We start from the raw sequence: 25,411 nt of genomic DNA, 5'->3' as shown, positions 1-25,411 counted from the left end.
AAAATGATAGCTTATTTAATCAGTGTGAGCCTGGGTCAGAGAGTGCTTGAGCCTCATTACCTCAGAGGTTGGTCCTGATTATCTCCATTTCATAGATGAGTCCTAGAGCCAGGATGTGAATCCTAGAACTAGGATTTAAATCAAGGCTGACTCCAGAGGTTGGGCTCTTAAATTACATTGATGTGATGATTAATTTGTAAAAAAAATAAATAAATAAACCCGTGTTGAAATGCAATGGTAAGCTCTGAGATCAGAAACGCCCTGAGGAGTCAAGAAGATGCATTTAAATAACTGTCCACAGGTGAACAATCTCTCCTTTTGACATGAAGACCCAACAATAACTTTTATACTGGTTTCATATTTCAAGAGTAGGACGAGGAATATCCCAAAGCAGAGTTTAAAAAAAAAAAAAAAAAAAAAGCTGAGTCATTAGGGTCCTTCAGAAGGGAAGAAATCTCTCCTTAGGATGACACATCTTAGCTTCTGTGCAAGCAGGGGCGTGTCCCTCAGGGACAGGGGTGCAGGGGGGGTCTCCCTGCCTTACTTACTCGCAGCCCATGTACTGGACTATGTCTGGCTCTGCCAGTTGACTTAGCACCAGGCCCCTGGGGAGGAGGCTGGAATAGATCCTCCAGGTTAGTTATTTTGGGACACCCTCTCCCCGTTGCTTAGGGCGAAGTGGTCCTAACATGAATAACCGGACCTTCCTGCGAGCAGATGTTCGAGAAGGCTTCCCAGCCACGCTTCACGCTCCCCCCACTCTCCCGCTCCCCGCGAACTGTGAAGTGCACGGGAGCCTGCCAGGGCCTGCAGGCAGCGCAGCGCCTCGGGGCTGGCACGCTTTTCTCTCCCCTCCCGGGGAGCGACCTCGGCACCTCGCCCCGCGTGTCCGTGGAATACCGGGTGCGAGCCGCTCCACGGCTGGGGTGGGGAGGCGGTGCTCGCAACAGCTGGGCAGAGCGGGGGTGTCCCCCGCGGGGCCACGGCGCTGCAGGACCCCCAGGGGCGCCCGCTCTCCGGGCGCGCGGGGTCCCCCGCAGCCGCGCGTCACCCCGCCGGCCCGCGCCACGCTCCGCCCTGGACGCCGCTCGCCCGGGAGCGGGGTGCGCGGGGGGAGCGGGCCCGCTCAGCCTGATTTACGGCTCTGCTGAAAACCGCTCCGCGCCCGCAGCAGCAGCAGCAGCAGCAGCGGCTGCAGCTGCAGCAACAAGTCGGGTAAGTGGCGGCTGCGGGGCCCGGGCCCGGGGGCGCGGCCGAGGGCGCGGGCCGGGGCTGGAAAGGAGGTCCCGTCCCCGCGTGGTAGCGGGGAGTTGGGCTTCTGGAGCCCACCTGCAGGAACTCCTGTGCAAATGTATCCACTTCGGCACCGGGGGGCTGCAGCCTCCGAGGCGGGGGCGGGGAGAGCCAGGGCCCCGGAGGCAGGGTCCTTGCCTGCCCCGCTCGGGCAGAGGAATTTGGGGCTTTTCTGCTAACCCTGTGCACTGGGGTTTGCGCTGGGCCCTTGACAGCATGCATATTCCCGGAGTGCATGATTATTCCTCCCCCCTGCCGAATGCCACCCCTTTCCCATTGCCCCCTAGAATCCTAACTTCCCCTTCCTTTACCTCTCGCCTGCATTTTTGGGCAGGGTTTGCACCCTATCCCAGAAAACCGGTCGTTAAACAGCCTGTGTAGCACAGGAAGAGGTTCCCCTCTCTGGGGGCCGGGGGCTTATTAACCTGGAAGCTTTGCCTAGCTGGCTGGGGATCATTTGCACCTCTGCTTTTGAAGAGGTTGAGGGCCCAGTAACAACACTTTTCAGCCTAGACTCTTATCTAAGCTCCCTCTTTTGGGGGCCCAGTGCTTCCTATGTTTAAGTAGAAATCATTCCTGGAGGAAATAGATACTGTGTTGCTTGCAGAATTGGGTTGTTAGCAGTCATCTGTTGCTAGGGCTAAGATAAGAAATTCCTGCGAGAGACTGAGAACTTCCTGTTATTAAAAGAGTTATGCTGATGCCTACCTGGTTCAAACACTGGCCATCTCTGGAGGTTGTCTTTAATGTCTAGAGGTTGATCCTTAAAATAGGATCAGAGACGAGACAGATCCATCCAGAACACCCTATTTTAATAAAGTCTTGGCCATGGCCCCACTTAGATCAAAAAATATTTGACACATTGGGTTCCCAAATCTTAGTAACTCGATTATGGAGATGGAGGGCCATTGTTCTTACGATTTCTGTCATCACAGCAATGATTAAAGGACAAAATTAAGGGCAACAATCTCAGGTTGAAAAATTTTCGCCGATTGTGTGCTCAGGACCTAGTTTGAGTGATATCTTTCCTATTCTTGAGGGACCTGTTTTGATAATTCCTGCTGAGTTTTCCTCATTTTTTGTATCCATGTTTATCATGTTGTTAGTAAAATAGGGCACGGTTTTGCAGTTTGTGTACTAAATTCAGGAGGACAGGAAACTCGAATCTACTTCTGGGTCTGCCATTTTTATCTAACCTTGAATTACTTACTTTACCTCCTTGCTCCAGTTTTCTCATCTGCAAAAAGGGAATGTTACCCACCCTCTTTGTCCTAGCCAGGGGTTGGCAAACTTCTTCTGTAAAGTCCAAGTAATATGCATTTTTGGCTTTGCAGGTCATAGAGTCAGGTTAGTGCCAAAGTGGCAGTAGACATTAGGGAAATGAGTGGATGTGGCTGGATTTGAACCAAGGATTGTGGATTTTAATTTTATAAGATATATGCAAAGGTCATTTGAAACCAAAAACTTCTGGCCTCATGGAGATGGCCAATGTTTGAACCAGGTAGGCATCAGCATAACTCTTAATAACAGGAAGTTCTTAGTCTCTCGCAGGAATTTCTTATCTTAGCCCTAGCATCATGGAGAGGAGCAACAATAGTCATTGCAGTAGCATTTTTTAAACAGACATGTAAACGACCTGTTTCATTTCCCCCTGCCCAGGACTTTTAGAGTAATGCAACAGAAGGCTTTTGAAGAAAGCAGATACCCCTGGCAGGAGTCCTTCGAGAATGTTGCTGTGTGCCTGCCCTTCCGCTGCCCGAGGTGCGGAGACCATACCAGGTTTAGAAGCCTGTCGTCGTTGAAGGCCCATCTGGAATTCAGTCACAGCTACCAGGAAAGAACGCTCTTGACAAAATGCAGCCTCTTACCATCCCTCAAAGACGCAGACCTACTCACTTCCTCGGAATCCCTGAAACTGGGAAAACTGCAGAGCTGTGGCAACGTGGTGAAGCAGAAACCCAGCTATGTTAACTTGTATAGCATTTCCCACGAACACTCCAAGGACAGGAAGCCATTCGAGGTGGTGGCGGAGAGACCCGTGTCCTACGTGCAGACCTACACTGCCGTGGACCTGTGCGCCGACTCGCTGGATGGGCCCCGGTCCAGTCCCGGACTTCCCACCTCGGATACCAAAGCTGCTTTCGAGGCCCATGTCAGAGAAAAATTCAATCGGATGGTTGAGGCCGTGGACAGGACCATCGAGAAGAGAATCGATAAACTCACCAAAGAGTTGGCCCAGAAAACTGCAGAACTGTTGGAAGTCCGGGCAGCTTTTGTCCAGCTGACTCAGAAAAAGCAAGAAGTTCAGAGACGAGAGCGGGCCCTGAACAGGCAGGTGGACGTGGCCGTGGAGATGATCGCGGGGCTGAGGCAGCGCCTGACAGAATCAGAGGAGGAGCTTCTCAGGAAAGAAGAGTAAGTGACACTGGGACAGGATGCTAACGCCTTTGCCATAGGCACCCACCCCCAAGTTACAAGTCGATGTTAAGCAAGGTTTGGTTTTTATTACTTGCAGGTGGTACCTTGGCTGCATTTCTTACTGATGTAGTTGAATGTGGGAGGCACAAGGCTTTTAATATTATTTACCCTCTCTGTGTATGGTCTGCAGCCCAGTAACCTATAAGTCAAAATACCTAATTTCTTCTTACCTTGGAAACTGTAAGGTAGTTTTTAAACAGAAGAGTGGTGCCTTGTTTCTGTAGTGGGTGCCATTCCCAGCACCCACTGCTGAGCAGGGGAGTTGAATGGGAGGGCAGAAAGGACAGGCTAGGGAGTCTTCCTTCTTGACAGTTTCCATGTAATAAAGTCAAGAACATGAGATGCTGTCTTATTCAAGTATAAAGAATGCCCTAAATACAAATAATTTTGGCTTCTTTGCCATTTTGGATTATCCGCCCGCTGTAATTAAATGTTGATTGCTGAGAATCCATTCAATTACAATTTTTATTTGGAAGAAGCAGACATTAGGAAACCCAGAGGAAACTTTGTGATATTGCTCTGCTTCTGTGATTTAAGTATGAGAATTTTCTTTTTGTAAAATGTTATATCCTACTAGAGTGAGTCATGCCTGCTTGCAAAGAGTTGATACTGGTTTTCACAAGTTATAGGTGATCAAATAAGCTAATACTTTAAAGGTCATCATATTTGGGAAAGCATTTTCTTATCAGTAATTATGGATTCAATCCAAACTAAAAACATATATGTATGTATCTATGCAGTGTATTTCCCAAAAGCAGAATGTTGGATTTAGTTTTAAATGGAGGCTCAGAATTCATTGAATGAAAGGACATAAAAATGGATAAACTAAAACATCCTAGAAGGAAAGTTTCCAAATAATTTGAGTTCCATTATAGAGATTGACTTAATTTCATACTTTCTCTGCCCTGTGGCACTCTTCTTTATATGTTGTCTCTTAAAATGTAGTGATTAAAACTTCCTCCATTTGGTAAGAGGCTGAGAAACCCTATATATTAAAGAGATCATCATTCACTATCACTGAATGCTTGCATGCTACTTAGAGGGAAAGCCTGCTTTGCTCAACTAGACACTTTCCAAATATGTAGTGAGGGCAGAATTGAATCAGCCACTGATTTGATCTTAAGGAAATGATAGCTAATGAAAAATTCTTTTCTCTTGGCTTCCAGTGTTTCCTGGTGGGAAGTTAGTGCCTTAAACTGTTATGGCCACCAGGGTGACTAACATTGCACCACTGGAAAAATGTCAGATACGGGGTTCCCCTGTGTGCAAAGAAAAGCTTAGAATTAAATTTTATGGTATTTCAGTTTCATTCAAGAGCAGTGAATTTAAAAAGTAAGCAAATTAATTGTTTGTATTTATTTATTTGTTATTTGTTGTATTTTTAAATTAAATCTCTAAGGAATAATGGATGTGGGATTTGGGATGTTGATTGCCTAGAGTATAGGAAGACAATATGATGACCGGGAGGGTCATAGGGTTAGATCTAGGTTATGGTAGAGGATCTAACTTTTATTTGGGGTGGTGGATTCAAGGATGCTTTATTATTAAAAAAGAACTGGTTAACTAACTTGAGTAAAAGTGGGCCATGCCTGCATCAATAATGATAATGTGTTATGGTTAATCCAGGGCTGTCACCTGAGGACCAATTGAAAAACTAATACATACTTGTAAAAAATTAACATGGGAGAACTGTATGTGTTAAAAGTCCTCTGTCCTCTCTAAGCATACCCCATCCTCTGGAGATAGCCACTGTTTAGTTCAGTGAATGTCCTTCTATACCTTTCTTGTGTACATATAAATCATATGTACTTTATTCACACAGAGTTACTATGTTTTTCCAAATGGAATCATGACACACATTATTCTGCCACTTGTGTGTGGAGTTTGTTTTGTTTAACTAGTGTATTGTAGGAATCTTTCATGCACTAAACAGAATTATGTTATTCCTCTTGGGTGCTAGGTGGTATTCCATGGTGTGGATGCATCATGGCTGATTTCATCAGATTGCTCTTGATGAATGTGTGGTGGGTTTTTTCCATTTTCCTAGTATTAAAAATAGTGCCTCTGTTAACAACTTTGTACATATGTCTTTGTTCATGTTTTTGTGAGTTTATCTGAGAGTAAATTATGAATTGATTTTTAGTATGGCATATGTTGGACTACCAGGAAAAAAAAGTAATGTGATTTTATAAAACCCACTTTAAATGAAAATACAGTGAAACTGCCTTAAACTTTTAAACATAAACTAAACAAAGTCTTCATTTTTTAAGCCTTCATTTGGCCTCTTCCATCAGTTTCTGTATTCAAACCTCAAATAATAATTCTTTCTGTACATGAACTAGGACTGAAAGAGTCTTGTTTCCAGGAAGGACAGTGGAGCTCTTGGTTTGAGAGGGCAACTGTGCTCTTGTTCTCACTGTCTACAGTTTCCAGCCTCCCTGCCTCCTCCACCCCCAACCCCCTGACGTGGGCGAGCCAGCTGCCCATCTGCCATACATTGAAACCGGGTTGATTTAACTAGATCTGCCTGGCTGGGCCATGCCCCTTCCCTCTTTACTTCTTTCTCCCAGAGCTGAGCCTTCCACCAAAGAGGTCACCTTTCCGATATGGGAAGCTGCTGTTTGCCAAGGAACCTACCAGGAGCTTTGCTCCCCTGAGAAACCCCTCCAAATGAGCTCTCATGGCCCATTTGTGAGAGAAAGTAGGTTGTGATAGTACCATTCGAAATTGACTTAAACTCTGGGAACCCTTTGAGACACAAATGGTAGATTTGGTTTTAAAAAAAGGAAACATCAGTATTTAATATTCACACAAGTTTCTCTTGCCTATGGATTTTTTCTTCAACTTTAAAATTCTTTCTTTCAAACTGAAATAAAAGACTCTGAGAGCTAATTCTGCCCCAGGGCCATCTATGGACTGAATCACCTCGATAGTAGAAGTCATATATATATGCTTTGTAACAGAGGAGATTATTTGAATTGGCACTATGTTGTACCTCTATGCCAATGAGTCTCATTGTACCTTTGTAGAGAGGTATCTCTGTTTCTGAAGAGCAAATCCAAAAGAAATTTCTCATTGCCTTCACAAAGTCTGTGCAATTTTAAAAGTCCTGTGGAAACAGGTATTTACTTATTCAAGAGGATTCAGGGCTGTAGGGTAGCGCGGCCTGTAATCAGGTAAATCAATCCTGACCAACCTTGCAGTAAGGTAACCCTTAACAAGAAAGGATGGCTTGGGTAGTGGCTGATTCCTGGCCCAGTTGGTCACCTGGGGTTTGGAGAACATTGCTGTAATAACAGAAATCCTAAATTGTCTTGTGCACTCCTGCTGATAAGGTTGGAAAGTCCTCCTGAGCACCTGTGATGTGCCTCGCACTGTGCTAGGTGTGGGGGGGAACATGAACTTCTTGGTATTTTTCCCTAAGGAACGTACACTCTACATAGGAAGAAGCAATATATCCATGAACACGCCCGTGTTCAAACCCAGGGTGTTGAACAAGTGCTCAATACAAGCCATGGTTTCAAGGTGATAAAAAGTTAGAGAACAGATTTTTCTATTTAAGAGGACACACCGAAGGAGTGAGAACAAAGGGCAGAATTTGCATTGGTAGCCAGAGGCTAGTGACACTGAAGGACAGCAGGGAGGTTAGAGATGACCCCTGAGGGGACTGTGTAATTTTAGTACTGGAAGGTACCCCTGTGTCCTTCAGGATAACACCTTCATTTTACAGACTTGGAAAGTAAGGCCCAGAGCAGTGGAATGACTCATCCAAGGACAAAAATTTAGTATCGAACCTGAAATTGGAACCCAAACTCCCTGTCTCTCTGTTGAGTGCTTTTTCTATTAATTCACTATGTCCTAGCCAGACTTTTGAAAATGCGGCATTTGCCCAAAGCATCAAGACTTAAGTAATACTGACTCCGGCCCGTTTTGGAATGGGCCTGCTTCTTTGCTATTTTGAGAGGGCTGTGAGGATGACATCATTTATTTTTCTGATGTGATTAAAGCAAATGTCAGCTGGCATCACAGGTGTTGGGAAATGGGGAAACGGTGGCGTCATTAGGTATGGTTATGATATTAAGCTTCCGGAACACCAGCCCAGGGCTTTTAACTTCCAACAAGGGCTTTTAACTTGACGCTCTTCGTGTCCCTGCCCTGTCAGGGTGGAGCACATGCCACCAGCCTTTGATTTCCATGAGGGGCCTCTTTGTAATTCCATCTCTAATTTCCATCCTGCTCCCTTGCGAGATATAATCTTTTCCCTTCTTCCTTCATCATTTGCTCTGTTCCCCAGACTGGAGTCAGCAGAAAACAAATCTTTATTGAGTGCATGCTGAGTGCCAGGTACTGTTCTGGGACCTGGTCAAACAAGTGGTAAAGCAAATGAGTCCAGATCCTGCTTTCATGGTGGGGATAGACCAGAAGGTAAAGCAGACATTCACCAGGCCATCAAGGATATGATAAGAGACACGTCTAGGGGTGGCCTGACCAAGGTAATGTCCATTTGGGTTTCTGTCTGAAGCTGGCTGTGGAGCACTGGCCTTTAAAAGGCAACTTTGACTTGGTAACTTGCTTTGCACAACTAAACCCTCTTGCCACTTAATTATGTCTTTCCCATTTTTGATGAGCCAAAGCAGTGAGTAAGCAACTTGGTCTCCAGACCGACCCAGAGCTAGGAAGCAGGCCAAGAAAAATCATGTCAGATGTAGAATTCAGCGGGACAGGAAGGGGTCGGTTTGCTCCACATTTTAATGCATTTATATAAATGGGGGGTCCACTCTTTCCAGGCTATGTGCCATAAACTGTTGTAGGAAAAACCGATGTCAGACATGCCCTCTGAGGGATGTCATATGGAAAGATTTGGAGACCCAGTAAAATTTTCTATTTTTCTGTCTCTCTCTCTCTCTCTCTCACGCTCTCCCTCCTCTCCCCCCACCCCACCCCACCCCACCCCACCTCACGGATTTTTGCTCCGAGGGGCTTAGAATTTAAGTGTTGATCTATTTAGAACAAATAGGAATAATTTGATTTTCTCATTAGTTTTTAAATCCTTAATGAGAAATATATACTGCTTGGTTTATTCAAAGATGCCAAAAAAGAAAGATGAGACAAAGGGCTGACAAAAGTAGAGATGTTATGGTCCCAGATGCGGGGCAGGTGCAGAGTCCACCCCATGGGGCTTTTGGGGTACACAGGAGCTGACCCCAAGCCCCTAGTTTGCAGCCAGGTTCTTGGGGCCTGGAGGTGGTTGAGTCGGACTTTGGAATTTGTCTGGTGGCTGACATCACGGTCTGTCTGAAGTGCTCTGTGATCAATGGCTAGACTATTTTTAGCTGGAGGTATTTTTACCATTTCATATACCTCTGAAAAGGTTCATAAATCAGTAACGTAAAATGAAATTTAAATAACTTGGTAGGACTTTGCCTTTGGGAGGAGAAGCTGATATTAAAGTGTTGTTTAAGAATAGAGAAGAAAGGCATCAATTTTAGATCCCACCCTCACTTCTGTAGGAAGTACCTGTATTGTAGGTTACTAATTGTTTTTTTTGCCCCAGTACTTGTCTGGAAAAAGATAAAAAGATAAAGATCTTTTCATCAGTTAAAGTTTTTCAACTAGAGATGTAGTGGCACATTTCATGCATTTGGCAGAAATTTGTTGAGACCCTACAATGTGCTGGGCTCATGTTAGGTTCTGGGGGTATCATAGTAAAGGAGCAGGCAGGGTCCCTGATTTTGCTCACCGATCTTACAATGAAATGGGGTAAATGGCACTAGTCTTCTGCAGTGTGTGCCGTGATGGGGTGCAAGGTTCTGCGAGAGAACACAGCAGGTCACCTAACCCATCCTGAGCCATGTGTCTGGGAAAACTTCCCAGCAGGGGAGCCCTGAGGTTGGAGGGATCATTAAGAGTAGGAGCTTGGGAAGGACAGGTTGGAGGGACCCTGGAGGAGGGACAGCAGGTGCAAAAGTAAGAATTTGGCTGAAGCAGGGAGCTATGCGATGTACATTAACGAGGCTCAAGGCATGTAAGGCTACAGGACTGCCATGAAAGCTGGAGACTTAGGGGAATAGGCATAATAAGTGCTTTATTTACGGTAAAGTACTATATGTGATATGATGGGTGTGTGGACCCTCATTTACAATGTGTACTGTGCATTTGCTCTAGGAACAATCTAAATGAAAACCAGCATTAATATGCATCTCCCTCTATCTCTATGCCTGCTTCTAGAGTGTGTTGTTCACACGATAGTATGTTTTTGATTTTTCTGAGTGAACCTGTCTTTAACTCACTTCAGAAGAAGTCACTGAAGGGCTTGAAATGAAATAATATCTATGTTTCAGACATTATGGCCAGCCTGTAAATAAATGAGTGCATGAGTGAACAAATATTTTTTCTAAATAAAGTTTTGATTATAGTGAAAGAACTTTTTCACTCAGTCCTTCCATATACTGTGTTTGTTTCTGAATCTCAGGACACTGACAGGTTTTGAGGTCTGAAACTCATTTGGCAAAATAATGAATTTCAGGACAGTTTCTTATACTATAGTGGTGTTTTTTCTTAGTATCAAATATTGCTTTAAATAAGCACATTTCTCGCTGAAGTTTAAAACTTAAAACCTTGGATTTAATTATATTTAGACTTTAAAAAAAAAAAAATAAGAAATCAAAGATGGGGCTGGAAGTAGCCTAGAATTAATTTCCCCAGAGCTGGTCTATACCTACACACTGATTGAATTTCACCCAGGCTTGCCCTCATCTTCTCATCTGGCCTCCCAGCTTTCACACTGTATTCTGAATCATAGGTTTGAGGACTTAAAATAAAACAACACGTCTTGCTACTCTTCGGTCCAATAGCATCGTATTATTCTTTTTCTTAGTCACATTCAGCTCAGCTCTGTGATTATATATTTATTTTGTATTTGTTGCTTTTAAGGTTCTGCTCCTCCAGTATACCACTGGCCACATCCAGCCTGCTATGTGTTTTTGTGGAGCCCATGAGCTAAGAATGGTTTTTATATTTTTAAATGGTTGAAAAAATTCAAAAGAAAAATAATAATTCATGATATATGAAAACTATAGGAAATTCAAATTTCAGTGTTCATAAAGTAAAATAATTTAAAAAAATAAAGTTTTATTGTTACACAGACATGCTCCTTCGTTTACATGTCATCTCTGGCTCTGTTGTGCTAGGCGTTGAGTAGTGAAACAGAGACCATATGCCCGCAGAGCCTGACATATTTATTCATTAGCCCTTTACAGAAACAGTTGGCTGATCCCTAGATTAGACAGTAAGCTTCATGAATACAGCCACGGGTTCATGAGTGCCCCAACATTAAACCAATACCTGGTAACATTCAATAAATGTTAAGTGACTGGATAATAGAATAATTAAATGTATGGATTGTGACTGCCTATCACTCTTGTTTTAGCCCATGTTGCTTACCCTTATCAGGGTTCTGAGGTTCTAGATCATTCTGGTTTACAGCATGGTAGCAGTTCTCAAACTTCTTGGCCTCACTCTTAAAAAAAAATCTGAGGACCCCAAAAAGCTTTTGTATGTGTGAGTTTTATCTATTGATATTTACTGTATTAGAAATTAAAATTTAGAAATTTGAAAAACACTTATTAATTCACTTATAAATAGCAATAAGAAATCCATTTTTGCTAACAAAAATGACACGTGTCTATGAAAAATAACAATTTTCCCCAAAACAATTCAGTGAAAAGAGTGCATTGTTTATAAGTTTTGCAAATATTTTTAATGCCTGGCCTAATAGAAGACACCTAGACCTTGTTAGTTCTTCTGCATTTAATCTGTTGCAGTTTTGTTATTTTTTGAAGTAGATGAAGGAAACCCAGTCTCACACAGATATGTAGTAGGAAAATGGAGAGATATTTTTATACTATTTTCAGAGAGTAGTGGGTATTCTGCTTTGATACTATGCCAAAATTTGACAATTTTAATAGTTTCTTAAGGGTTAATTGCAATGTTGAATCTGAAATCATATCAATGAGTTATTTCCTTCCCCCTTGCATTGAAATCCATTGAGTGGATATTTTACTGTTTGGAATGTAATTATTAAAGAGGTCACAAATGCACTCTAGTTATATTATTCCTTTTCCATTCAGGAAATTCCCCAAATCCTTGGGGAAATGAGAGGTGTTTCTGGAGATTGTTCATCCAGGCTGAGCAGGAAGTGAAAGGGGATCTGAAGTTGTACACACATGCTGCTCCACAGTTAGTCACTGGCCTTTGTTACTGTTTTTATCTAATACACATACCCAAGCACAACCTCAGTATGATGAATTTCTCCACCCCCTGTCTTGTGTAACATCTCTTTTAAAATTAAAGCATCAGGCTTGTTTTAATTTTTTTTTTTTTTAAGTTGATGTGAAACACCCATAAACTGAAATTAGGTTAGCATTGGTGCCAGGTTGGTTGAAAAATGCAAAGGGTATTAACTTCTTGGCTTCAGGGCACAAGATAATTAGATGAGGGGAAAGTTAGAAAAAGATGCTTCTCTTCTCCAACATGACATAACACTCCACGAACAGCTAGGAGCGTTAATGTTAATTCGTAAAAGTTTTATATGGAACCAGCAGCAAAACATTACATGATTTATAAATACAGCCACAGTCGTGAGCTGCAATGCGTTCAGATTTGTTTTCTTGATTTTGAGATGTTAATCCTGTGGGATTAAGCTGCCAACTCTTGCTGTTTTCTATTTTAAACAGTACAGCCTGAGAGCCCAAGAATAGTAAATATGTACAGAGGAAAAAAGACTAGAAAAAATGTTGACATCTGAGTGATGGGATTATGGGTCTGTTTGTTTGTGTTTTCCGTGTCCTTTTTAAACATTAATTGCAACAAGCATTTATTGATTACTTAATGTGTGTCCTGTATTGTATTAAGGGGCTTAGCACGCAGAACAAAGCTGATTCAGCCCTTTCTCAGTTAGAGGTTCCAAATAGGTCAGTTTTCATATTTCCCATAATTAGTGTGAAATCTTTCTATCTGAGATAAATATAGTAAATATTATAAACCAAAATGAATTTTTAAAAAATACAGTGGCTCTTTTTTTCTGTGATTTTGGTGGGGAAGAGGGTTGTGGGTTTTGGGTTGTTTTCCCTATAAGTACAGTTTGGAGACTGTTTCCTGATTCTGTTAACCTAAATTGCACCCAGCAAGTCTCTGCAATGAGCTTGACACCCAAAGAATTAAAACCTTAATGTTGGGAAGAGGAAGTAGGAGCCATTTTCTGAGCTATTTTTCAGTGGTGCTTTTGAGATGTGAAGATGCTTTCTCCAAAGGACCTCAACCATAACTTCGAGCTGTGGTAGGGCCAAGTGTAGCACTCAGATGGCCCCTCCACTGTCTTGCTGCTAGTTAAGGTTCGTGACTCATCTAGGAGTCAGATCAGAGCCAATTGTCTGTAAAGCTTGAAAATTGGCGTGTGTCCATGGCCTGAACAGCTTGAAAAGTGCACATCTTCTATTCGGGACTCGTACAGGAACATCTGGAAATAAACTTGAAACTTGATGATGAAAGAAAACTCCTTTCCGAAAGGATTCTTATTTCTCTGGTGTGAATATTTCTTGACTACTAAAAGATAATGGAATTATTCCGGAACTGGGGTTTATGTTTGATCCCTGATAGGAAAATAGAAAAATGATGGCTGGTATAGTGAGCAGTTCTTGGAGTGAAGCCTTTTTAACAACCAGTCTCTTTTCTATTTTTATAAATATATAATTCCCAAGATTTTGCAGAGGCGTTTGACTCTATAGGAAGTCTCAGTATGGCCAAGTGTGACGTAATATACTTGTGAGAGAAAAATCATGACTAATCATAAAAGCAACTCACTGACTAGTCAGACAAAAGGAGCTGGAAGCCACGACCAGCTCTTTTGCAAAGACTTTCTGTGAAACTCTGACTCCTGAGCTGGCTTTCCCTGAAGTTTTTACTCTTACGAAATGATGGAGTTCAGTGGAAAATAAAGATCAAACGGAGGTTGAGAAGATGCAGAGAAGGCAATGAATTTAATAGACTCTCTAGAACAGCTGCATGAGGTTAGATTTTAAAAATAGGATTCATTTATCTAAAATGAAAGAGGCTGGCAGAGTGGGGTGGATATTGTTGAGAATCTTGCTTCTGCGTAAGTTGAGTATGGCCAGAAAAATGAGGGTTCGCTCCTCAAAGACTGAAAGAAATATTGAAGACACAAAAGAAAATACTATATCCGACAGGTATCCCTTATGGAATTCATTATCCCCAGTGGGGCTGGCAGAACATACAGAAGAGGTGGCTGAAAGGACCTTCATGATTTCTTGTTAAGTGAGGCAAATCAGATAAGAACTGTGATACTCTACACCGATTGGCGGTGTTGATTACCTGGAACTTGACCCAAGAAAAAGGTCTTTATACCTTCCTTCCCTGTAGTCTTTTCTGCCCTAATAGCCAGACTTTTAAAATTATAAGTCAGATCTTTTCTCAAAAGTGTCCAATGGCTTCCCATCTCATTTATAATAAAATTGGGAATCATCGCAGTGGCCTGTGAGGCCCTACCTGGTCCCCTGCTCCCACTCACCTCCCCTTTCCCCACTCTGCTCCCTCCACCCAGGCCTTTTTGCTGAACCTCAAACCCACCTGCACCTTCCCACCGAGCTCTTCCCAGGATCTGCGTGGCTTACTCCTCCCTTCCTTCAAGCGTCTGCTCAAGTGACCATCCAAAAGGTCACCCCTGACATTGCTTTCTAAAATATCACTCACCCCCCCCTTCCTCTGTCACTCTCTGTCCCCTCGCACCCAGTTTCAGCTTTCTCCTTAGCACATCACCACCTGACTTACATATTTTTCGTATATTTTATAGTGACTATCTCCTTCTACTAAAATTGTCATCTTTAAACGTAAACATAAAAATGGAATTTTATCTCTTTTGTCATTGCTGTGGCCATTCAGGCTAGGGCAGTACCCGACACAGACTAGAAACTCAAGAAATATGTGTTGAAGGAATAAACTCCTGTCTCGTTTCTTTATTTTGTGTCCTGCCATTTTTCCTTGCAGAGAAGTTGTCACCTTCAACCATTTCCTCGAAGCAGCAGCTGAGAAGGAGTTTCAAGGAAAAGCTCGGCTCGAGGACTTTATTGAGAACCTGCTGCAGCGGGTGGAGCTGGCGGAGAAGCAGCTGGAGTACTATCAGAGCCAGCAGGCCGCCGGCCTCGGCCGGGACCCCGGCGGGCACGTGGTAAGTCACGCAGGTCCAGCCAGCGTGGGGGGCCCTTGGGTTCGGTGAGATCGGCTCAAGGACAGAAGCAAAGGGAGCTGGGAAGCTACCTGGAGGGACTCTCTAGACATCATTTGAGAGCACTGCCCTGGCCATGCCTGAGTTATGGAAGTGACACAGGTGAACCCAAGACCCCTGGGAATGAGCTTACTTTTAGATGCATGGTCTCCAGGTCTTCACCCTCCAAGTCCACGCCAAGCTGAATTGGTGAATAACAGAGTTTGAATAGAGTTTGAAGTATCCAAAGGAATCATCTGCCCCAGTCTTGGTGTTCAAGTAGATCAGTAATTGTGTTTTGGAGCCCTTCAAGGGAATCTCATGAAAGCTGTGGCCCTTCTCAGCAAAGCAAGATTTAACTGCATGCTTCTTTTTTCCTTAGTAGGAAGGAAAACACTATTCAGTAGTCTTTGTAGGTTAGTATAGAGTTAAGTTAAGTGTATTTTCAAAGAGACAGAAAAATTCACAGCAGTCTATTATGGAATAAACTTTTGCAGACAATTTTATGTAAAGTTTCAGGGGCTTAAGAAGCCATCAGAGTCCAGATGAGAACCCAGAAAGGTCCAGACTCTCCTCGTGGCCTGATCAAGATTCCCAAGTCTCTTAGAAGGGTACAGGCTTAATTCTGGATACACAGACTCCGGTTCTTCACCCTCCGGCTCCATGCCAAACTGAATTGGTAGAAATAGTGTTATATTTGTAGAAAAACAGACCCTCCAAAGAGACAGTTTATTTTCCTGGGCTTTTAGTTCTTCTTATAAAATGAAGCAGTTAGACTGGATGCTTTGTAAGATCTTTTGGCCTCTTAAGTTCTTTGCTTATCACCTTTGGTCGTTAGGAATTCTAAAACTGAAATGTAGCATTAATATTTTCAGTCTGCAAGCTTTTAAGTGACCTGGAGCCAAGAAATATGTGCTAAGCCAGGAGGATGTTAGAGAGAAAACAGTGGAAGGCAAGGAGGAAGAAAGGAAGCCCATTAGTTCTCTCTCCTATTTATGTTTCTGTGCTCACTTCCTCTGCTCAGTTTACTTTTCCAGCTTGAAAGATGAACACCTTTTGTAAGACATAGCCAGTGATTTCTCGTCATGATGTACAATGTGATCGACTTGGACAGCATCTCTGCTCTCCAGTCAGATGTGTTTATGTAAAATTACATGTAATGTGCATGTACACACAACATGTATACATGTACACACATATTCATGTATCTGTATGTACACATGCACACATACATATAAACAAACATGATAGGAAATTAATAAATATTTATATTCCTGCCCTCTGTGTCCCAAACATGAGTGACATCATCTGCTATCATCAGACTTGATTTACCTAGGGAAGAATTAATTAATTCAAGTAAAGTGCACTTAAGATTATAGCCCGGAATTTGGACGTGGGAGCTGTTTGTGAGTAAATCATGATCGGGTTGTGGGGGGTGAACTCTGACTAGTGGAGGGAGCATACAGCTCTGAGAAGACCAAGAATGAGGTGTTTGATTTCTGAAGGGATTAGCACGTGTAGTTTCCCCTGTTCTCATGTAGAATCCTCGTTACTCTATGTTAGACCATAATGTACCACATTAAGAGACAGTCTGCAGACCCTGAGACCACGTCTCCTTTTCACTTAGTCTACTTCATTGTAATAATATACACTCACCCATACATTAGGAGCCATGTCTTTGATGTAATGAAAGTGCTGAGTCTGGCCTCCCAGGGTATCTGTGACTCTAGATCAGGGGTGGGGAACCTTTTTTCTGCCAAGGGCCATTTGGATATTTATAGCATCATTTTCAGGCCATACAAAATTACCAACTTAAAAATTACCTATGAAAAAATCTCCTAGATTTATTGAATTTTGAATCCCACCTGAGATTGTCTTGGCAGGGTCACCCAAATGATTTCTCGGGCCTTATACGGACCTCTCCCACCTCTGCTCTAGATACACAGAGGAACTTGGGTGCTTTTAGCCAGAGAAGCATTGGAGCATATCTTTATTAACCTCTGGCCCAGCTTAGTGAAGGTCCAGAGCACTGAGACACCAAGGCTTCTGGAGCCTCAGTCCCACCTGCCGAAAAGAGCTCTTGGCCCCAGTGTACCCCAGGATGGAACAGAACATTCTGACCTACTCCCCCACATGTGAGCCCCTTTCTCCAGAACAATTGGGAATACCATGCCCAGCTTGGCCTGGCTCTCCCCATCTCCACTGAGGCGATGCTACAAAACCAGTGTCAATCTTCTTTATCACTCTTCCCACCCACCCCAGTTCCCTTCCTCTCCTCTTTCCTATTTTTCTTATTACCGCCTCCAGATAGCAGTGAAATTTCTAGTTTGGTGTATAAATCAGTTCTTTCTAAGGTGTCTTCTAGCTTCAAGATTCTTTTATGCTCTAGAAAGTTTTCCTTCCCCCCTCATATTTAGTGCCTTTTCTGAAATAATGTTTCGGCATCTGCATCTTTCCCTGAATCCCCTTGAGCATTTTTGTTCTTTCCCACCTGGCTGGTTTCTAAAAGTGTACCGTGCTTACTCAGATATTTTGTCTTTATGCTCTGAAAAATGCTGTCAAATTAGACACAAAGTGACCCAGTATCCCATCTGCCAAAATTGCGGGCAGAACTGCTCGCACGGAAGGTTATGGAACAGCTTGGATGATCTTATTTTAAGCGTTGCATTTATTTCCTGCAGGTTGCTGAATTAGGACTAGCAGTAATTCATTGAACACTTACTTATTGGGGATGCAGCGCTTACTGAATGCTGAGGAAACTGCTGGGTGTGGGTAGAAGAGGTCCCTGCTCTTGGTGAGGAGGGGCTCACAATAAGCAAGTACACAAATAACAAAGAGAATTTTATATAGCGATAACTACTATTAAGAGAAAAGATGATGCCTTTGAGATGTCCACTTCAGTGAACTGCTTTCAGGAGAAGCCTCGCTGGGGAGGCAACTTTGCACTGTGGCCTGAATAATAAGGAACCAGCTCTGAAAATTTGGAAATAAGATGGTTTAGGCCAAGGAATAGGCATTGCAAGTGCCTTAGGAGGGAACAAGCCTGGGACGTTTGCGTGGTAGGAGATGAAGTCAGAGGATTGGGAAGGATCCAGATCATGCCGGGGCTTATAGGTCACGAACGAAGTTTGGGTCTGTTCCAGAGCAACCTTGGAAGGTTGGAAGCTGGAGGTGATCCGTGTTTTAGCAGAATCAGCCTGGTGCTCTCCGGGGAACTGACTAGAGGAGTGCAAGGAGAGATGGGTTCGAAGGCTGCATGGTGTGTGGCAGGAGAGAGGAGGTGGCAGTTTGGATAGAGTGGAAGTAAAGAGAAGTGATGGGTATAGAATGGACAAGACCACCTGGCCTTGCTGGAGGGTTAGATTAGGCGGGTGAGGGAAAGAAAGAGGAATCAAGAGTGAACCCAAGGTTTTGGCCTGAACAGTTGAGTGCGCAGTGCTGCCTGAGGCTCCAGGGCCCCGAAGGAACAGTGGCCTCTTGTGTTCATGGGGAGGAGAGCATACGAAATTCTACTGTGTGTGATCATTGGTCCCACCTTCACCCCAAACCTCATAATCTGTAGGATCAGGATCGCTGGAGAAATTCTGATCCAGCCACGGATTCCACTTAACTTTTTGTATCTACACTTCTTGCTCTTATGCTTATGTACAAACACACACCTTTTAAGGAGGCCGTGCAGAGGGTAAACTTGCGTTTGAAGTCCAGCCTTAACATTGGTAAAGCACTGAGGCTTCAAACCAGATACTTAACTTTTCTGCCTTAGTTTCCATATCTGTAAAGTGGGGATTAAAAGGCTTACCTCTTAGGGTTGTTTTTAGGGTTAATTGTGTTTGTTACATGGTGAGTATTTTGCCCAGCGTGTGATGTATAGACATGCACAATTTGTGATATCTATATGTGAGGTTGTGGCTCATCTTTACCCATCTTTATTTATGCATTTCCTTTTCTGTAATACACAGTAAATTATTCCCATTTCCTGAGGTCCCAGCAGGGTCCCTTAGTTACATCCATAAGTGCTAAGGTTGTAGTTCTTAAAATATTTTGGAAGTCAGGGACTCCTTTGAACATTTGAAAACACTGTTGGCCTTTTTCCCAGAAAGGGAAGCTGGGAAGCATATACACATATATACACTTTCTCTCTCTCTTTCTTTCTCTCTCATAAAATTCCAAAGGGTATCGTGTATACATATAAGCAATGAGTCATCAAACTGTATACATACATACAGTAAAGTAAAAAATTTTATTTTTTTGTTATTTTTTGAAGAGAGAGCTTTAAAGGGAGAAAGACCCTGTAATTTTTTTAAAAATAATTTACACATACACTAAAGTCTATTAAAGGAGCCCAGCTGAGAAACCCTTATTGGTGGCCATAGGGCAGGAGGGCAAGAAGTAGAAATGCTGGTGCCTTTGGGGTTCCCAGAAGCTGCCAGCCTGGTGTTCATCTGTGCCATCTCTCCCACCTTCTTTGCATGTTGCATAACCTCCCGACCCTCATGCAAGGAAGGTGACTTTTTCTCTTCGTATTTACTAATCTCATGCCAAAGCCAGCCAATGTGGACAGGGCCAACGATAATGCTGACTTTCGATTGTCGAAAGGCAGAAGGCAAGCCTTCTTGGGGACATGGCCCTCAAAAGTTAAGAAAACTTCTTTTTGATTTGCTCCTGACTAGAGCTCAAGGTGCCGACAGAAGAACCGGGAAATGACCCTCTTATGCTGAGCTTTGTTTCTCAGGTTATTGGAGTTTAGCGGAGACACATGTCTTGGCCACATTGGTCCCCAACACCAAGATGCCCTTTCTCCGCATTGTCTTTGTCACCATCTTCTGCTTGCCTGCCTGCCACTTCTTTTAGTGAAGGAGATCAGGAACAGAAGTTTGGAATACACTGGGTTGGCCTATAAAATGGATGGTGACATCTGGATCACAAAATGATAATTATCAATTTATTCTGAAAATGATATTCCTAGTTCAGCCACAAAAGTGCGTGAAGATGTTTTAATGGGAGTGGAAAATAATTTCAATGATAGATAGCCTCAGGGACAATTGTGGAGTTGGTTGGTCTTCATATGCTCTCATTTTAGAAATGATATATTTTAGGCAATAAACATTTTATGCCAATTTTCCCCTTAGTTGACACACTGTGACCAGCCACAGCTGTAGTAAATTAGCTGCAAATATAGTCTGAACCAATCAAGAAATAATGGTACATCATTCCAATTTTTAAAAACATGTTTCTTCAAATGTTGCTCTGTTGGGGGACTCTCTGACTTGTTGACATTTTTTGGTTCTGCTGATACTAGCTTCTTGGAAATCTCAGAACAGGGAGCCACAGAGGACCCCTGAGTGAGCAGAGGCTGAGTGTGAGACGTACCTGTTCTCTGCTGTAGTGGGTGGTGCTATGGTCAGTGCTACCGAGAGTTTCTGGTTCCTTAATGGGAATATAGTTTCTTAAAAATCTAAACAAGATTTTAAAAACCAAATTCAATCTTCAAGATAAGTAATGTTATTTCTTATTTGTTTTCCTTTAGCTTACAGATATCTCTTCAAATAGGAAACCCAAATGCCTGTATGTATATCTTCTTATATTTGGGCCATTTGATAATGTTTGCATGTTTTCCTGTTGCATTTTATATGACATCAATAATACAGGTGGATTTTGAGGGTTTCAGGTAAAACTTTACCTGCTTATGTACCTAACTTACTAAAATATGGGTGTAACTTTTAGCTATGCTAGTTGTCTAGTAATATATGGCAGTGTGATAGTATTATAGGAGTATTTATATGGTATTATATAGTATGACTTTCTCTGATTGAGGTATAGTATAGTCATAATAGGTCTATAGTACTATTAATGTAGTATGTGTACTATATTACATATACACATTTATACCATGAATCATACGCTTTATAATAGCTGTACTACAGATTTGTCTGAGTCCCCTACTAGTCACTTAAAGACTCATGAGATATGGGTTCTGCCCCATCTTCTCCATAGACCAATTGTATTTATTATCCTGGGTAGTCATTTAAATTTTCTGTTCCTCAGTTTTTATCACTGCTAAATGGGCCTGGTAATATCTCTTTGAGAATGTAGTATCATGAGATCACTTCATGAACGTCACCAGAATTTTTGGAAGAAAAATACCAACGTATGTCTTTTGTTTTATGGGCAGCATTATCACTGCTCTGGCATGTGATTGTGCCAGGGGTAGTTTTCATTCTTGCAAGGTTTTAAAGTAATCTTTCTGCTTTTCTCCTTCCTAACACCTGCCCATCTGTAGAAGCCGAGGGCACCCGCATTCGGTTTGTAACCACCCCGATCTCAAGGCCCATTTTCATCCGAAGGGAAGGAGCTACCTGAAAAAAGCCAAGGATGACAGAGCCAGCATGCAGCCTACTAAATCCATTCACGAACAGGCTGAGACCCCAAGAGAACTCTGCAGACCGCCGAAGAAAGGGGAGCCTTTGGGGTTTAGTCGGAAAGGCAACATCAGGCCCAAAACGGCCAAAAAAAAGCCAACGGCGCTTGTGAACATCATCTAAAAGGGTGGGTGGCCGGGACCACCAGTGTTGGGCTTTGGGGAATGTTGTTCAAGGGGCCAACAATAATGTCCTTTTGGACACATCCCATAGTAAGATACAATGGGAAAGCAAAGGGCAGAACACGTTTACTTCTTGTCTGTGCAAGCACATGGATTAACCAGAATTTAACAGACGGGAATCTTGGTGAACCAGAATTTTATTGCAGGCTCCTTATAGAAGCAAGAGGTAAATTACAGAAAGAATTTTTAGCAAAAAGAAAGCAGCCTTTCCCAAAATGTTAGTAAAACAAAGCTCCAGCTTCTAAAATAGCCCAGTCTTTATCTGCATCTGGCGTTTCAGACCCAAGGCCACACAAGATGTCAGGTGCTGGAAAAGATTCATCTGTGTCCACTGCTCTCCAAATTGTGACACAAGGAATGGGAGTATAAATTCTTTTAATGGCAGTGAAATAACAATGTTTTTGTTTGTGTTTTAACCTTCCCCTCAATTAGTTTGAAAGCCTCCAAAATACGAATTCCTGTTTCCCAGAATATTCTGGTTCATCCAGATTTCAGTGTTTGGGTTGCTACAGGGACTCATTTGTTCGACTTCAGTTTTCATTTCGATGGACTGTTTTCCAATTTATTTGTTTTCCCGGATGCACACGTGTTCAGATTTTGGTGTGCCTCTGCTCTCTTCTTTGGCTGAGTACGCTGCACCCTAAGACTGTGCTGCCAGCCTCCATCTCAAAAGCTGTTTTTATTGCTGTGGTTGGGGGAGGATATGAAACCCATCATGAGTTCAGGGTCTGAATGGTTGGATGCCCATGGATTGCACATGTCTCCACCCTGGAGACACCACAGCCCTTTGCGGAGACCTTCCCTGGCAGCGTCCGTGGCCTCTCTGCGAGCTGCAGGCATGGCTTTCTCCTTGCTGGCCTAACTTGTCCACCTCCTGCTGCTTCTGTGCCCTTTCATGACTGAAATATATGTTCTTACCTTTCAACCAGCTATCTGAAGTGTCATTGTCCACTGCTTTCTAAAGTAGTTTCTGAAATAAACAGTACATGTGGGATCCAGAATCTGAGACTGTCCTCCTCTCCGCCCTAAAATGGCCTTTGTTTCCAAAAGACCCATCTGCTAAGGATCTCCTGCTTTAAGATTGTCTTCAAGAATGAATTTTTATGTTTTTTTAAACTTAGTATTATCATCAAATCTCCTGCAGAGTTTATAAGTGCTGACATTGTTCTGGAAATAAGAATAATTATGTCCACAAATATATTACATATATATAACATATAAAATATATGTCAAGTATATTAATTTATTTTTAAATACTAATGGACAAGGTGTGTGTTTGTGGTGGGTGGTTTTAAAACTATGTATGTTCATGTAAATTGAATTCTCTTTAAAAATGAAAACTGTAACCTAATTAACATTAGTAGAATTATGGTTGTTATTATAAATAAGCATCAGATTAGCAGTGCATTAAAAATAGGTAATAAATCAATTAGTTAAAATAACAGTAAATGGAAAAATATAACTTATCATTATACAAACATTTTTAACTTGTTATAGTAAAAATGTTGATTTTTGAACCTTCACTTCAACTTTTGGCTCATGGGGTGGGCCATTCATGTGGTGTATAGACAACTACTGAGTGGGAAAAAACATTGCTGTGAATATCACTGTTTTGGCTGACATTGTAAAAATTGTAATGTTATAATGATTTATTTGGAGAATTAATCTTCCCCAAGATTATTTATTATTGATGTTTATACCATGTTTGCACTTTAGCCTTTTACATACTAAACAATGGACTTGTTGGTTGCATTGCATGCTAATTGTCCTGTAACATGTGTGTGCAATCACAACTTGTTTTTAAAGGTGGTATAACCAGACTTCTTTTCTACTTTATTCAATGTAAGCTACATTTTCAATTTTCATTTAATATGCTTAGAGGGCATGACAGCTCTTTTTGACAGTGGTACCCAGTGATCTCCAAAAAGCACCGTAATATCGTATCTACGCTATGTACATTACACAAGACAGATGATTTCAAGATTTATTACATTAAAACAATTTTTTTTAAGTTTCAACTACAGTCTGACCCTCACACAAGGAAATGCATTATGTGTGTTGTGCTTCCTGAGACACATAAATTTGCTATGGAAACGTGGAAGCTGGCTCACTCCAAGGGATAGCCCACTTACATGCCATGGCCTGAGCCTTGTACCATGTCCCACTTGGTCTTATTTTTAAATATTTTTTTCTTTGTCCACATGGGAAGTCAACCTTAAAGTTGCTCTTTGGGAGAAATCACCAAAGTTTCTGGGAGAACATGTTCAAGGCTAAACTGAAGAATGGATCTAATTTGTTTTGTAAGGAAAATAATCTTAATTGAACTATTCTTTCTTTCTCCCCCCCCCCCCCCCAAACTAGGTTACAGATTCTTAACTGCAAAATTCAGATTTCTTAGACACTGTTTTCCAGTATTTGCAGGGTTGGTCCGTTGTCTGGAAGTTGGAATATTCTCTTCCAAGAGTTAAAAAGGCAATTTTTAGATTATGAAATATTATAATAATAAAGCTATATTTCTGACTAATGTATTGCTATTTTTCATCCAGTTGAAATGTTTCTGGGAAGCCAAGCGTGCTGGTCCATTAACAGGAACAAAATGGTCTTTATGAGTAAGCTGTGTATCACGCAAAGCTTTCTTGAGAACTTAGCCTGATCGTTTTTGTTTATCATAATGTCCATATCTCAAAGTCCTTTTCACATATGTTCACACTGAGAAATCCTCATTACAAGCTCATTTAGCTCTTTTCTCCCATCTTCCTCCATAACTATGAGTGATTTTCCTATACTGTGTTTTTAAACTTGTCAGTTCTTAGCAAAAATCACAAACAGATTTCACAGTATACATCCCAACCTATATGTGTTATATATCCTAGTGATTCCAAGGCTCAGAGAGTGATCAGGACAGATACAGAGAGAAGTACAGTACGTCACTGGTACTGTTACTCTACCAGTGGCCTTTTAAAAACCACGGAATTAGGAAAAATTAAGAGACTCCATTTTTCCAGGAGCTATTAGAACTATTAGGAAGATGACCTCAGTCTGTTCTTATACTTACTTATATTAAAGCTAATCTTCACCAGGTCTTAATATTCTTGAGAAATAATTGACATTCTTGACCATCTCTGAGCATTAGAAAACATAAATCTTAGTATCTTGATCCTGCTCAGTTGGGATCCCTGAAAAAATGAACTCCAGAAATGGCAGGCATGCAGGATCGCAAACACAAGCCCCAGAGCCATTTCAAATATATATATGATAGGGAACTTTAGAAATGGAATACCTTTGTGTGGAATTAAGGTTGTGAAAGTTTTTTCTTTTTTTGTCCATGTTCTGTATCAGTAAAATGGACATATCTGAAAGGGATCTTCAACCTGTAGCCCTATGATATATTTACTCTGGATTTGCAGCCATTATTCTAAGACAAAACAGTTTTTTCATTACAGTAAACAAGCATAGGCAGGCCCTGCTCTCCTGCCCACACTGCAGTGGGGACGCTGGTAAATTTTATATATGTGGAGGCAGGTGTCTGGGATGGAGATTGAGGGCTTTGGTACCCATGTCCTGAGAGAAGAGGCATGACGGCTGTCCTCAAATATCCGAAGGGCTGCCACATGCAAGAATACTTACTTTGTTCAGCTGCAAAAGACATCACCAACATCAGTGAGTGGAAGTTCTAAAGAAGCAGAGATCAAGTCATTGAACAAAAAATATCTTTAAGTTCAACAAAGAATAGGTCACATGGTTAAAAAGTGAGCTCTGAG

General features: G+C 42.0%; 1 protein-coding gene across 2 annotated transcripts; it reads left to right on the top strand.

The window, feature by feature from the left end:
• The first annotated feature begins 1,074 nt into the window (after window positions 1-1,074).
• On the top strand, window positions 1,075-23,997 carry ZNF365 (zinc finger protein 365). Of its 2 annotated transcripts, XM_081158563.1 has the most exons (5): window positions 1,075-1,215; window positions 2,953-3,708; window positions 14,833-15,013; window positions 20,577-20,614; window positions 21,330-23,997. In XM_081158563.1, the coding sequence occupies exons 2-5, from the start codon at window positions 2,966-2,968 to the stop codon at window positions 21,589-21,591; spliced, it is 1,224 nt and encodes a 407-aa protein (XP_081014689.1). In that variant the 5' UTR covers window positions 1,075-1,215; window positions 2,953-2,965; the 3' UTR covers window positions 21,592-23,997. The 2 variants fall into 2 exon arrangements, with proteins under 2 accessions (XP_081014689.1, XP_081014690.1); XM_081158564.1 differs by lacking the exons at window positions 14,833-15,013; window positions 20,577-20,614 and having other exon boundaries at window positions 1,154-1,215; window positions 21,330-21,677.
• The last annotated feature ends 1,414 nt before the right edge of the window (window positions 23,998-25,411 follow it).

This window comes from Miniopterus schreibersii, assembly GCF_964146895.1.
Source record: "Miniopterus schreibersii genome assembly, chromosome: 14".
Lineage (NCBI taxonomy): Eukaryota > Metazoa > Chordata > Mammalia > Chiroptera > Miniopteridae > Miniopterus > Miniopterus schreibersii.
Note: the sequence above shows the minus strand (reverse complement) of the source record. Positions and strands in the feature narration are given on the sequence as shown.

Bases quoted from the DNA above. Each gene is read 5' to 3' on its own strand.
- ZNF365 (XM_081158563.1), top strand. From the start codon at position 2,966: ATGCAACAGAAGGCTTTTGAAGAAAGCAGATACCCCTGGCAGGAGTCC. The intron at 3,709-14,832 runs GTAAGTGACACT...TTTTCCTTGCAG, and splicing joins GAGCTTCTCAGGAAAGAAGA to AGAAGTTGTCACCTTCAACC. The intron at 15,014-20,576 runs GTAAGTCACGCA...GTTTTCCTTTAG, and splicing joins GGGACCCCGGCGGGCACGTG to CTTACAGATATCTCTTCAAA.